Raw genomic sequence first — 13,641 nt, forward strand, 5'->3', positions numbered from 1 at the left:
GCAAAACTTGCAGCAATAATCCAAAACTGCATCCAGCAGAGTGTTGTGTGCTTACACACGCTGCCCAAATATCAATGACAGACTCGGGCATAAAAAGCAAAAATAAATATCCTATGCGCTTACCTTGCACAGTTTTTTTTTTTCACAGCGCCCAATAATGGCGAGATAGTTTTGGATTGTAACGTCAGGAAAGAAGGTAACAGCTTCAGACCACAAAGATAATAATAACATCGCGGCCGGGATTTCAGAGCACAAAGAGTTAACGCGGGTTTACTGTATGTCAAAGCACAGCCCGGCCATAACTACGGAGAAGTGGGTGGTAGAAGGCAATTAGTAGAAGTAATTTGTAAAAATCTGTGCAACTCTCATGCATGCTGTTTCAAAGAAAATGATGGAACTGTGCCGGAGAACATAGTGAACTTCACAGAGATCCACTGAACACGGAAAATCGCCAGAGTTTACCTGAGCCCATGTTGAATGGTTGGTTACTCAGTCCCATGAAAACAGCTCATGTTGAACGTGACGGGACACGCAGATGTCTAAATAAATGTTCAACAAAAACGAACATCTACTAGCTAAAACACATTGTCATGCTGTGTGCTAAAAGAAATTTCAACATAAAATCAGTCATTTGTGTTATAATACATGGATATGTACAAGAAGAAAAATTGCCCGCTTTTGCCTACCCCACATTGTAAAGGTAAAATGTTCAATGCTTTGCATGGCAAAACGATAAAACAAAAGTAAGCAACAACACTTCTCTTGACACAAGTTATAAAATATAACACTACAATCTCTTAACGATGGCCACAAAAATGTTGCAGCACTAAACAAGAAGGAAACATGTGTTGCATGAAATAATAAAGCGGAGAAATAGTAACAAGTTGCAAGGCCATGGAAGGACTTCCAAGTTTGACCCTCATGTTGGGCGCAATTCAACCCATGAAGGTCATAAAAGATTAAAATGGAACCCCGCGTGTATTTACACTTTCCTAGCCCACTTAGGATTCTGTACACATTAAATATGATTCCTATATAGCACCTCACATCAGAAGAATAAGTTAATAGCAGTCCAGGCACAAACCAAACCTCTAAGGGTGTGGCGCCATTAAAAGGAAAACACCATAAGGTCCACAGATGTCAGTAGCGTTGGGATCCTTGAACTTTGGACTTCGCTGCTTGCAGCAAGCTGTCGAAGTCAAGGTTGTTAACATGTGGCTCTCGCTGGATGTAGTAATACCTCTCGTACTGCGAGTCTGCACAGAAAGTTCAGGCTATTAATGAGTGAAACAACATTTTTTTTCTGGTTTGTTTAGGTAAGATTAGACATTCATCGAATTAGGATTCCATATGCCGGCAAGCTTAATTTGATAACCCCACCTAACTCTCTGCCACCCTCAGCAGCACTTCCCATCCCTTAGTATCCATTCTGTAACCTGGACAAGTCCACTTTTTTGTCTCTTGAAGAGACACTAAAGGCAAATAGTAAGTCAACATGGACTGATGAAACAGATTTCCAGAAACCTCATATTGCTAGTTTTCTGCCAAGGAAGGGCTTAGTTTGAAGGAAAATCATGTTTTAGTGGTCGGCATACTGTCAGCGCAACTCAATCCAGCCACCTCCGAGAACAGCCTTCTGACGTAGCCATGCCCGCCTTTTACTCTCTTTACCTCCCGACAGCCAGTGTTGCGGTGTAACAGAGTAAGGGGCTTTAGCGGAGCACAGCTTGGCGAAAACAGAACCAGGCTGAATCGGGCCAAATGCACTCTAGTCGGATACAACTTTAGAAGTCCGCAGCATTTCCTCTTCAAAGGCGGATGCACGCAAGCCTGCACCAATGGGTGTGCACTCTGTATTGACGTCATGAGCCGGGCTGCTGGTGACCCGGCCTTCGGCGAACATTGCTGAGTGCGTGAACGGGACTATTTCGTTGGTGGCAGAGGCGATCGGCTGCCGCGCTTCGGCCGTATGGGCGGGGCCTCTCTGGACTTCTTGAGTTGTATCAGACTATTCGCCGCGAGATCGGGCTATAGGTGGCAGCACCGTCGCCGCGTTTGTGTGGATATGCGGCCAACGGCGCGTATACAAATGTACGCAGTGACGCTTCGCCGTATGCGGTTTGAGTCGATTGTTGGCAAGTAAAGTGCGTTGACTGCAGCCTAATGGTGATGTATGTGCCCTCCATTGCCACATCAATGCACGCAACCGTCCTAACGTACCTATTAATTGTGAGAGAACTGCAATCTGCCAATCAATGGGGTACTGGCCTTCAGTCACATTCATGTTTTGCCCCGTGCTCGATGTTGTTTCTTGCTTTATTTGCACGTGTTTAAATTGCGTTTTGCCTACACCACAATATAAACTGTTGCGCGACTGAGCCATTGAAGTATTTACTTCTTGATCTAGTGGCTACAAAGAAAGAGAACCTGTATTTCTGCGTAATTAGATGAAGTAGAACTTTGTGCACTATGCTTTTCTGTTTGCATGAATACACGTATTGCTGTAGAAATGCGTGGCTTCAGGTTTTTTTACTGCTTACCATCCTCTGCAGACCATAGTTCATGCTTTGTGGTATCACTAGGATTTCCAAATCGCCAACACATCACGAGATATTGCCACTAAAATTCTGCATTCACACCAAGACATTTAGTACTTTTTTTCGATTAGGACGCCGCCGAATGAACTATGTGATGTGCTTGAACGAGAAAGCGGTACCCACATTGAAATGATTTTGGCGAATGGATGGTACGATGGTTAGACCTAGCGCCATACCGACACGGGCATGTACTCACTTATTAGAGTGCATACAAGTCTCGTAAGGCGAAATGCTTATGTATATCGTGTAGGCATACGTACAAGCATTTGATACTGTACTAGTATAGTTATGATCATGTTTCTCTATCTACGCATGTAACCTGTATTTTTGTATTATGTACTTTATGTATCCCCCTTCCCCCCCCCCCCCCCACTGTAATGCCTATGAAGGCGCTGTGGGTATTTGATAAATAAATAAATAAATAATACTAGCACAATGGAATAAGCTGTAATCTGAGGACACGCATGACGTACGCACACATGCGAATACGGTGTGGCCAGCAGACGACGCAGGGAGCCATCTACACCGCGAGGTTTCGTCCACTCGCCGCTAGGTGCCGACTCTGCTCGATCTCCCCACCAATAGTTGCATTTTATTTCGCCTCGTAATGCACTGAAATGTTCTTTCCTATTTCCTATCATGGGTAGTTTAGTACTTGTGACTAATTGTACAAAGGCTCTACTAGGTCATCGGTATTGTGTTCCAGAATGCCCGACTGGTGGCCCAAATCGTGTCCTACATTTTCCTCCATTCCTCGATTGCTAATGCACTGCTGCATGTAATATTGTCATATTAGACGTCCTCAAGCATTAACCTTTCCCTCTGACAAATTGTTATTTGCCTTTAGTGTCCCTTTAATGGCAACAAAAACATCAACTACCCCTGTATCTCTAATCCAGTCAACACTGTCTTACATGTTGACAAGCATTATGACCATCTGTGGAAGTCGCTCATCTTCAGGCAAATGTGATATCTTGGGCTCAATTTTAATTGCACTTTCAGGACGTTGCTGTCCCGTCTAAATCACTGGGTCGCAGCTGCATTAAAATTGGAGGCCATTTTCGTTTTTCAAAGAAAGAAAAAGTTACTGTGGACACCACTTAGGCAGGGTTACCTGAGAACATGTGAGACTATATTGATTTTGAAGGAAAGAAGATGACTTTTAAGGGCTCATTTTTCATTTGTTAGACACAATATTAATGAACTAACAGACAATAATGCCAAGGAAAGTAGAGGGGATATTATTTGTAGTAATTATGATATAAATGTGAAGAAAGTAAAGTGTACGAAAAGATAACTTGCTGCCGGCAGGGACCTTATTGCTTTCAAAACTATTTGTTCAAGCATGAATCCTGCCAACATTACTGATACGTGAATGAAGATATGCAGATATATTCCACTTTTACTTAATCCATCCATGCATTCATCAAATTCAAACACTTTGTTTCAATTCATCCTATTCCCTACCACAATGTCACCCCTCTGTTGTGTGCAACACATTTGAATGTTGTAGGTTTGGTCCTCACCAGAGGCAAGTTGTTTATTCACCCACTTTAATTCATTTCTATTCATGTCATAATCATTACACTACAGTTAAAAACTACAAATACTAATGTCCCCCATGCTTTCCTTGGCTTCACTGTCTGTTGGCTACATTAGGTTGTGTATAACAAAGAAAGAAGCCCTTCGATCCGTTCCCCTTCTTTCATTCTTACAACGTTGAGAGGGCATTAACATACGCCCCTAACTGGAAATAAGAAAGAAATTACCCTTCGAGTAAACAAACAAAAAGTTGGCAGAAGTGTACAAAATGCAACTGTGAGATATGTGTCAATGTACCTAAGCAAAATAACTCTCCCTGCGCCGGTTTTGGGTCATGCAACAAGAAAACACCATTTCACCATGAAGTGATGGCCCATGTCATTTCGCTCTACTTTAAGAGCCAAATTAAAAATAAGATCCCTAGTTTATGAAACAAAACCATGTGCATTCTGTCACTATGACACACCATCTGCCCTATCCCACCAGTAAACCGTACAGTCTCTTTTATCAAGGGAGAAATGCACAAGGGCACTGGGAATTAGCATTTACAAGATTTAAAAACTTCCGAAAAAATGTAAAGAATATTTTTCTGCAAGCTCAAGGAATGTAAACAGAAGAATCAATGCAAGTAATGTGCCCAGGTCAGCAAGGCATTAATATTATACAGTCTCTCTCAACATTCTTTTGTTTTCTCGGTTATTCTCGGCAAACTGCAACATCCTGAACCACGAAGTTTCATCTTTTGGTAAGGATGGGCTTACATGGTGCCTACAAGATTGCAAAACTTGATTTCGCAACACATCCACGTGTGGAACATGAGTAGAGAAAGGTCTCATGCATAAAAATAAGACCCAAGCTCATCAAACATTCTGACAGTCTTTTTTTTTCTAAATAAATGGGGCACACAGTTGCTTCACTGCCTACCTCATAAGCGGAAATTTTTTTCAGCCAGCATTTTAAACTTTAATCAGTCACAATAATGCACAACTGCCAAAGGCTAAACATTTGTCCAACTTTTCTACAAGATATATCAACTAGACAGTTCCAACAGGAACATCATGCCAGACAAGCATGCATGGCAAAAAGAATGGCTGTAACTGACCTAGGTCAGCCCAGTTGGTTCGACAGAACTGTCGGCGCCCACCAAAGCAGAGGTCAAAGCGAGGAAGCTTGGGATCATCGTTGCCATCTGCAGTGGTGACATGTGCATTCAGTCAACCATACAAGATACCCGCTCAAAAGAAAACTTACGTTCAACAGCCTCATAGGCATCAGAGCCCCGCCGAAATGTAACAAACCCATAGTTATCCCTGCATTCAAAAGAAACAACATTTGTGCTCGGAAGCAGCCTAACACAACAGAAGGCAGCAAGCAATTAAGGAGCCAAAACTAACCCGTGGTCCCGGAAGTGCACACTGACTTCCTCTATGTGACCAAATCGAGCAAATCTTTCCCGCAGAGCAAGTCGAGTAGTCCCTTCCGGGATGTTTCCAACATATATCACACGTCTCTCTTCCTGCAAGAGAAGGACAGATGGTAAACAACATCAGTTTTTTTGCTAGAGCAGTTGCATACCAAAACTGTCACGGCTTCTACAATACCTATTTTCCGTATAGGTATTGTCGCAATTTTGTGCATATCACTAAGGGCGAGTTGAAGGATGACATGCATTCGTAATAAGCACACAGCCTCCACCGTCCCCATTTATGCTGCCTTGAAAGAGAGCAACATCACTGTGTGTCAAAGGATCCTGTACTAGACTATGCACCAGCACATGCAGGTGTGTAATTTGCCAAACAAGCATACTTGAAAATTCAAGATAAAGCTGCTAGAATGTGCACTTGTTGCTTGTGTTATCTTCAGCATGGATCATGGAAGAATAGGTGTGCTGTTCCCCCACAATCATGACTCATTTAGCATACAAGATGGCAGAGCTCCACGCAACTCTTCTCTTGTAAGGAAAATATATTCACTCTAACTGGCACTGCAGCAAGCTACAACAAAAAAGTTTATCAAATGTTACAAATGTTGTGCCCACTTGCAGTCTCTCAACAAGCCTCTTGCCAATGAAATATGCTCTCACACTGTGGCCAACATGATGGCAAATCTTTCTGCATCATAGATACTGCAACCATACCCTGAACAATAATAATTACTACATATTAGCCAGGTTCCATGAAGTTCCTCATAACAATGACCATCTGCCTCCACATCCAATGCTGACGCACCTTTGCGAGAGGCCACGGATAGTGGCTAAAGCCAACTAAAGCAGTGGAAAACAAAATGTGAGGTTTTTTACAAGTTTGCTACAATATACTGTGGTGTTTTGAACAGGTGGCAAGTGTTACCGACATGACCTCTGCAATAACTTCATAATTCGATTATGCTCACTACTTTTGGATATGGCATGTGCACAATAATACACACCTCCATGCCACTTTGTTCTGCTGACATTTCACACTGCTCCAATTCAATGAGTCCATATAGACTTTCTGGTTGCACGCACATGTAGTAACTAAACCACCTCACAGGTTTAGCCTGTCTTGACAAAGCTATGTGCTACTATTTTATGTGCCATGTTGCACATCAAAACCTCTTTTAGTTGCATGAGTAAAGCTTTGGATGCAATGGCAGAGAAGTTGCTAATTGTGATTTGCAGCAGTAAAAAAAGGAACACAACATATGAAGCTTTAGCTTATAACTGCCATTACAGAGGCCACTTATAAATTGCTCAATGGCTGTACTGACACAAACTTTTCTGCATACACACACACACACACACACACACACACACACACACACACACACACACATATATATATATATATATATATATATATATATATATATATTTGCTTGCTACACTCCTCAAAACGACCCAAGTCACCCATGCAATAGCATGAGTAACAAACAGAAAAAGGGTGCTTGAAGGAGGGAGACATACTCCGCCCAGTGAGGAGCATAGTAGTCTGCAGTGTAACACACAGCTTGCCCTACTACGAGCTAAATAAAGTAAAGAAGGAAAAGCAGATGCAATAAATAAAACTGCACAAAGCTGCGCTACGGCTCCCAAAGAACACCTCGAATGACAAGCTTCTGGCCCAACGAATTCATAACACCTTTGAAGAATTAGAAAAAGCTCAACTTGTATCGCAGAAAAACCGGCTCCTATAGACACCCACAGAAAGGAACATAGCGAGACCCCGAATGTCCAACTCCAAGCCCACAAACAAGAGAGTTACCTTGCGACATCAGAAGCTGATAATAAGGAACCCCGACTGCAAAAACATTGACCCAACTTGCACTCTGGTGGGAGACGTCGAAAAGAAATTAAATCTATGAATGCACACTAATTCACCAACGCTGCACTCTGCACAGGCAACGCTAAGAGGGCAGTAATCGTGGTGACAGACTGCAGAGGAACAATAACCTCCAGAGTGTTGATATCCCCTGAATCCAACACGAAAGCGGAGAAAGTCATCGCACTCGCTATCCAAGAGGGAAGAAGACAAAGGGTACCACTGGTAGTTTTAAGCAATTCCCGAACAGCATGCAGGAATTTCCAAAGAGGAAGGATTGGTACGAACGCATACTAAATCCTGAAACAAACTCAAAGAAAAAGACCAAGAAGAATTTACCCAAACGATAACGAGTGTATTGGGACACAAAGAGAGTACGAGAATCTACATGCGACTAGAGCGGCCCGAGGATACGCAAACTATCTGGCCCTCAGAACATCCACACAACCTAATGACCATCGATTACAACTACTCTATACTACTACAGAGGGAGACGTATGAACTACCCACCACCCCACAGGCAACTAGACTGAAGAGGCCAGTGATCTGTTCAGTGTAAGGCTACAGACAGGCACCTTGGTCAGCTTACATACAGGGTTTCTTTTAGAAAATACGAAATTTTTATTCAAAAGAGAAACCCTATGACAGTCAGGCTTGTGCCATTTTCGCACGTAGAGGCAGAAATACTTCGCCGTAGCTAATATGGCATTGCGGTGACTAATTAACATAAACTAATTAACATTTGAATTTTTAGTATTAGGGCAGTTATTTATATATGGAAGTTGTAGACTGTGACAACTTATGGCATGCCCTTTTTTCAGAAATCACAAAAGTTGGACGTAATATGAGACAGTCATAGTTGAATATTAAAGGGACACTAAAGAGCAAAATGATTTTTTTCTCATACTAGCAAAGTACTCTTTTACGATACCAAAAACACCCCACTTGCTGCGAGAAGACTCTTAGTAAGCGAGAAAACACGCAAAGACAAAATGTGGGTGGCGACGCCACCTTGAAGTTTCCGCACCATTCGCCGTGACGTCACGTTTTGACGGCGCCTACTAGGGATTACATAGTTCCTAATCTGTAAAAATGAAGTACATTGTCCTCTGAAGGGGACAAAACGGCGCGCCGGCTATCGCTTGCCCATCCGAGCGCGTTTGCGGTGCAGCTGGTTAAAGTGCGCGCCTTTTTCGATCATTTCTCTTGCTTTGCATGTGCTGCCACGCTTCGGGTATACGTGGAATTTTTTTCATGCGCCGATGTCTCTCAGTTGTTGCTTTTTTTATGCTTCGCAAAACGGCGCGCCGGCTATCGCCTGCGCAACCGAGCACGCCCACGGAGTGGTTGGTTTCAAACGCGCGCCTCCTTCGATCATTTCTCTTGCTTGGAATGTGCTGCCACGTTTCGGGAATACGTGGAATTTTTTTTAATGCGCCAATGTCTCTCCGTCTTTCTTTTTTTGCTTTCCAAAGCAGCGCAGCAGCGTTCAGTTGCGCATCGGAACACGCGCACGCAGTGCGGCTGGTTTCTATTTCGTCCTTCGGGTGGTTTTCGCTTCTTGCGGCCGCAAAGCTGATGGCTGTTTGGTTTCTAATCTCTCAAAGGGTGACCGCTTGTTACTCTCTCGTTTATTGCACCCCGGGGCGCGATTACATCTGTTTCCGTACGGTGCTAAATTACACAAACGACACCGCCGTCATTGCGTTTCCTGTTTTGGGGTCTCGGAAAAACTAACTACGTCTTGTTGGCGATAAGGTGAAGGATTACTGAAGATTTTTCACTCGTTTTGCTTTCCAGACGGCCGCACAACCATAAGAGTTTTCTTCGGTGCGCTCACTGACACAGTTCGCTTACGCTATGGAAGCGCGCCGGTTGCTCTGCTGATTCTGATTCTTCCGGTGCGGACTATTCCCCAAGTGCCGAATCAGAATCTGATTAATTGGGTTTCAGTTTGTCAGACGAGGATTTTTTGACGAGTTCAGACTCCGATGACGAGCAAGGAGCGACATCTGAAAAACGTGTGCGGCGAGCCATGCTTCAATGACTACCACACGCTGAAAAGTTTTTAGTGTTAGAGCACGAACATTTTTAACCGGAAAAGTACTCTGGTGCGCTTATTTTTGTATGTCTGTGAGCTATGTTTAATACAATGCATAATTTTTATTTATAAAAAACTGTTAAGCTTTCTTTTTCAGGATTTTGCTTGATTTTACTGCGAATAAACCATGTGTATGTAACAACAAAAATGACTTTTTTGTCACTTTACAGTCACGAAAAAAAAATTTTAGACTATTTTTTTCTGAAATAGAATCGTCTGAAGAATTTATTTCAGCAATAAAAAAATTACACATTTTTGGACTGGATTTCGCGAAAAAATTCGACCCTCAAAAGGGTTAATGGTGATATTGAACTGACCGAACTTGGCATGCAGGAAAAGTGGCAACTCTATTAGGTCCCACAAGAACTTCCCATGAAGTGACGAAATTTGAATCGAGGCGCGTCAAAGTAGAATCTGGTTAGTAAAAATGGCAAGTAGCCTAAATACACAAGCAGACCGCTCATTCTTTGCGCGCAACAAGGTGCTTATCTGTGCTATCAAAAACCACCTACATCAGGAGCCTCTAGACTCATGACGCAGTATTAGTCTCTCTGGACAACGATATCGAGGACAGTGAAGAGCATGGGCAAGCGCAGTAGACAGATGACCAAAGCGTCTTCTCCATACCTCATCCACATATCTCTTTCTCAATGCGACGGCCACATGGATTCGTTGCCACACGCAGCAAGCACATCAATTTTGTGTGGTCACATGGCCAGCTCTTTCTCACTGCTCCGTGAAACAAACTTCCACTGGGAGCTATAAAAACGGCTCCAAATAATTATGTGTTAGCAGTGGAGCAAACAATGTTTCCGGCCCTAAGTGTGCCGGTATTCCTTTAACTTTTCTGCAATACTTTTTGAATACTGTATTATTTCAGTGTTTCACCGCTAACATATTTTTTTTTTCATTGCTTTAACTGCTGTTTCAATGTTGCTGTTCATTTTATCATCTTGTTCACTTCTGCACTAACTCACTCACTCATGCAATAGCTCTTGTACGGGGCTGAAGTATGTTTAGATAAATTAAGATGCAATTGCACAGATCCAGAATGCTAGAAGAAATGTATCAGGTAACGAAACTCGATTACTTTGAAAAGGTGATACGTTTTGTGGATAAGCAAGTGCACCTTTTGATCTGGAATTCGTCGACGCGGTGGGGAAGGCATAAACCTCCGTGGCTCCTTCTGGCGCTGCTGTGATGGCCATGAAGTACGGCAGTCACGAGAACGGCGAGATGGCTTAGAGCGTCGCCGCACTGAGTCATCGGAGGATTCACATGAACTTCCAGAAGATGGAGAGCTGGAGCGAGAACGCCGCCGCCGCCTAGGTGATCGTGAAGGCCGCCTCGACACTCTGGATTTTTGCAGGCGGTAGCTCCTGGTTACAGAAGGCGATCTGGACACAGGTTGCACCACAGCACGATTGTGTTTCCCTGAGTTGTTTTCGGCACTGGAGCCACCCTTGGCCGCTGTGCAATAATCGTGGTCAGGAGTGGCAGCAGGACATGGTGCGGTGTTGGTAGCTGCATCATTCTTTGATGGACGGCCTCGTTCAGGAGGCTGAATCAAGATGGGGCTCCGCTTTTTCGCAGTGGCTGCTTTCATACGGTCCAGCAGAGAACTGGAAACTGAGAAAAAGAGGAATGTATAACTGTCACTTCAAACCAAGGTGCTTACTGCACCATCAGCACTTCACAATACCAGGCATGCACTCACACAGTGATCAATAAAATGTATTGCTTATGACAAGTTGGTTTTAAGGCCAAACCGATTACTATCTTGCTTAGTAAAGCACACATGCTCCAGTCAGGATGGCCATACTGAACTGCAGAACTGTGTTCCAAAACGAAGAACTTTTGACAACACAACGGCTGCTGAAAATAATTGCAATGGAGATGCAACTAAAAAATTCTACCTCAATGAATTGCACATACAAGGCCAGGACAAGCTTAACCAGGATTCTAGTTTGAAGGGAAAGTGTTTAACAAATAGTCGGGGTGAGGTGCCGCGCGCGCGCGCACACACACACACACACACACACACACAACATATATATATATAAGAAATGCAGGCGCCCGTACAAAAACAAAAAAATAATTTATTCAATGCTTTGACTGGTTCCCTATCGAAATGTCAAATAAATTATTTTTTTTTAGTTTTTGCACGTGCACCAACACTTCATATTACTTATTAATCTTTCGATCCATGAGAATTCAACTTATGCATATATATAAAATGTTATTTTGGAAACAATTGGGGGTGGGGTGTTGTATAAACCAGCGATAGCTAATACATAATACAGTATCAATGTTAAAATTACAATACAAGTCCGTCGCATTCTGTCAAGTGCCTTCTGGGCAGTCAATGCAGATTAGCTCGAACTCACTGAGGTGATACTGCATCTGGTAAATAGGAATGACATTCAGGCACACAGCATAGAATAGGAACATGAACCATTTTGTAATACACCTACCAACAGGTGCTCCTTCAGTTGCATTCTTTGGGCTTTTGTCTGGCGATGGTTGAGTGCTCGGCTTGGTAGGTGTGCTGGGCTCTGTGTTTTGAAAAGACTTGGTGTCGTCGTCAACAGACACAACATCTACCTCATCTTCCTCTGAAGACTCTATCTTTGGCACTTCTTTGATCCAACCAGGCACGTCGCTTACCCAGTTTATGTCCCCTTCAACCTCCTCCCCTACTGAATTTATATCGGGCACATTTTTGCCCCAAATGGTACTCTGCTGCATCCAGCACGAAACTTCAGATCCAAAATCATCAGATAGGTCTGGGAGTTCAAATGGCAAGTCTGCCTCAATCATATCCTTATCATCATCTTCTAGAAGGGGTCCTGATAGGAGGTCGAAATAAACTTGCTCCATATTCCTACAATCGATAAAGTTGTTCATCTCCACTGAATACATTTGTCGCCGGCTTCTGGAAAAAAAAGAAAAAAAAAAAGGCGCGGTCAGCTGTATCAATGAGGTGAAAAGTACTAAGCAGCACAAAAATTATGCAAGTTATCCAAAGATTAAAGCGCCAACCGACTTTCTCCGCCTGCGATAACGAACATGTCGACTTGCACGCGGTTGTCAGCTCCACCGCCTGATGCTGCGGCAACGCCACTAAAGAGTGGAGGGGGGACGATAACGAACGAACGCGTAGATCGAACTACACGCAAAGTACTTTTACAAGACTTTCGTTACAACGTTCGCAAACAGCCGGCACACTTGAGACAACTGACAGTGGCCACCGGTTCTTGTAATTGAGGACATCCACGTGGATCCTGGTATGCCGGCATGACTGCTGCGCACGCGGCATTTCCCGAGAGCGCCATGCGTAGTTAGCGCACCCAGTGCGCGGCGATGACACGCGCACATAATGCGTTAACAGCACCATCAACTACTCGCGAACAATCAAATGATCGCCCCGAACCACCAAGCTACCTAATGCTGGGCTGCCTATCAATTCCACAGCTTCTGGGGCTGTTACAACTCGGCTTCCGAATCAACAATATGGCATCAGGCAGACCGGCTCCACGTGTGAACACGAAGCGATTCGCACACTCCTTTCAGAGATACACATACCTGTCTTTACCACTGATTCTGGGTATCGTTGCTACATTCGACAACGGAGTAAAGTTAAATGACTCATTCGTATTTCAAGAGATTGAAAGCGCCGAATAAGCCTAAAGCGTTACACGTGTTCCGGCAGTAGTAAAACGGAACGCAGGACCACAGCAAAGTAGTTCAAAAAAATGAGATCGGCCAGTAGGAAAAACGCGCGGTAGTGCGGCACTCACATTTCGGCAAAGTCGGTGTCAGCTATGGGATTTTGGCATTAGGAAATTTGGGGAGGTAGAAGCACGTGCTTTCGCCTTTGACGGGAAGACAGAACTCGACACCCCATGCTACTCGTGCACTGCGCTTCTGACGCACTCCAAGAGGTGGCGGGGTGGCGGCGCAGTGCGACTGGTGCGACGACTCCAACGATAGCCAACGCGGCCGGCCCCAGCACAGCTCCCTCGCCACCGTGTCTCTCGTTCGCGTCACGCGCCTGCCTTTATTTTGTTTTTAAAATTTTGCGCTCACTCAGCCACTGACT

General features: G+C 43.9%; 1 protein-coding gene across 2 annotated transcripts; it reads right to left on the bottom strand.

The window, feature by feature from the left end:
• Positions 1–725: 725 nt before the first annotated feature.
• On the bottom strand, positions 726–13,539 carry LOC119379082 (peroxisome proliferator-activated receptor gamma coactivator-related protein 1). Of its 2 annotated transcripts, XM_037648250.2 has the most exons (7): positions 13,340–13,539; positions 12,014–12,474; positions 10,669–11,168; positions 5,534–5,655; positions 5,391–5,449; positions 5,242–5,328; positions 726–1,256 (listed from the first exon to the last, which is right to left on the bottom strand). In XM_037648250.2, exons 2-7 carry the CDS (start codon positions 12,459–12,461, stop codon positions 1,141–1,143), a joined length of 1,332 nt encoding a protein of 443 aa, XP_037504178.1. In that variant the 5' UTR covers positions 12,462–12,474; positions 13,340–13,539; the 3' UTR covers positions 726–1,140. The 2 variants fall into 2 exon arrangements, with proteins under 2 accessions (XP_037504178.1, XP_049267817.1); XM_049411860.1 differs by lacking the exons at positions 5,242–5,328; positions 5,391–5,449 and having other exon boundaries at positions 1,044–1,256.
• Between the last annotated feature and the right edge of the window lie 102 nt (positions 13,540–13,641).

This window comes from Rhipicephalus sanguineus, chromosome 1 (genome assembly GCF_013339695.2).
Source record: "Rhipicephalus sanguineus isolate Rsan-2018 chromosome 1, BIME_Rsan_1.4, whole genome shotgun sequence".
NCBI lineage: Eukaryota > Metazoa > Arthropoda > Arachnida > Ixodida > Ixodidae > Rhipicephalus > Rhipicephalus sanguineus.

Coding starts and splice junctions, on each gene's coding strand:
- LOC119379082 (XM_037648250.2), bottom strand. CDS start 12,461: ATGTATTCAGTGGAGATGAACAACTTTATCGATTGTAGGAATATGGAG. Junction 11,169..12,013: donor AACTGAAGGAGCACCTGTTG/GTAGGTGTATTA, acceptor TCTTTTTCTCAG/TTTCCAGTTCTCTGCTGGAC. Junction 1,257..5,241: donor AACCAACTGGGCTGACCTAG/GTCAGTTACAGC, acceptor CTTTCTGTGCAG/ACTCGCAGTACGAGAGGTAT.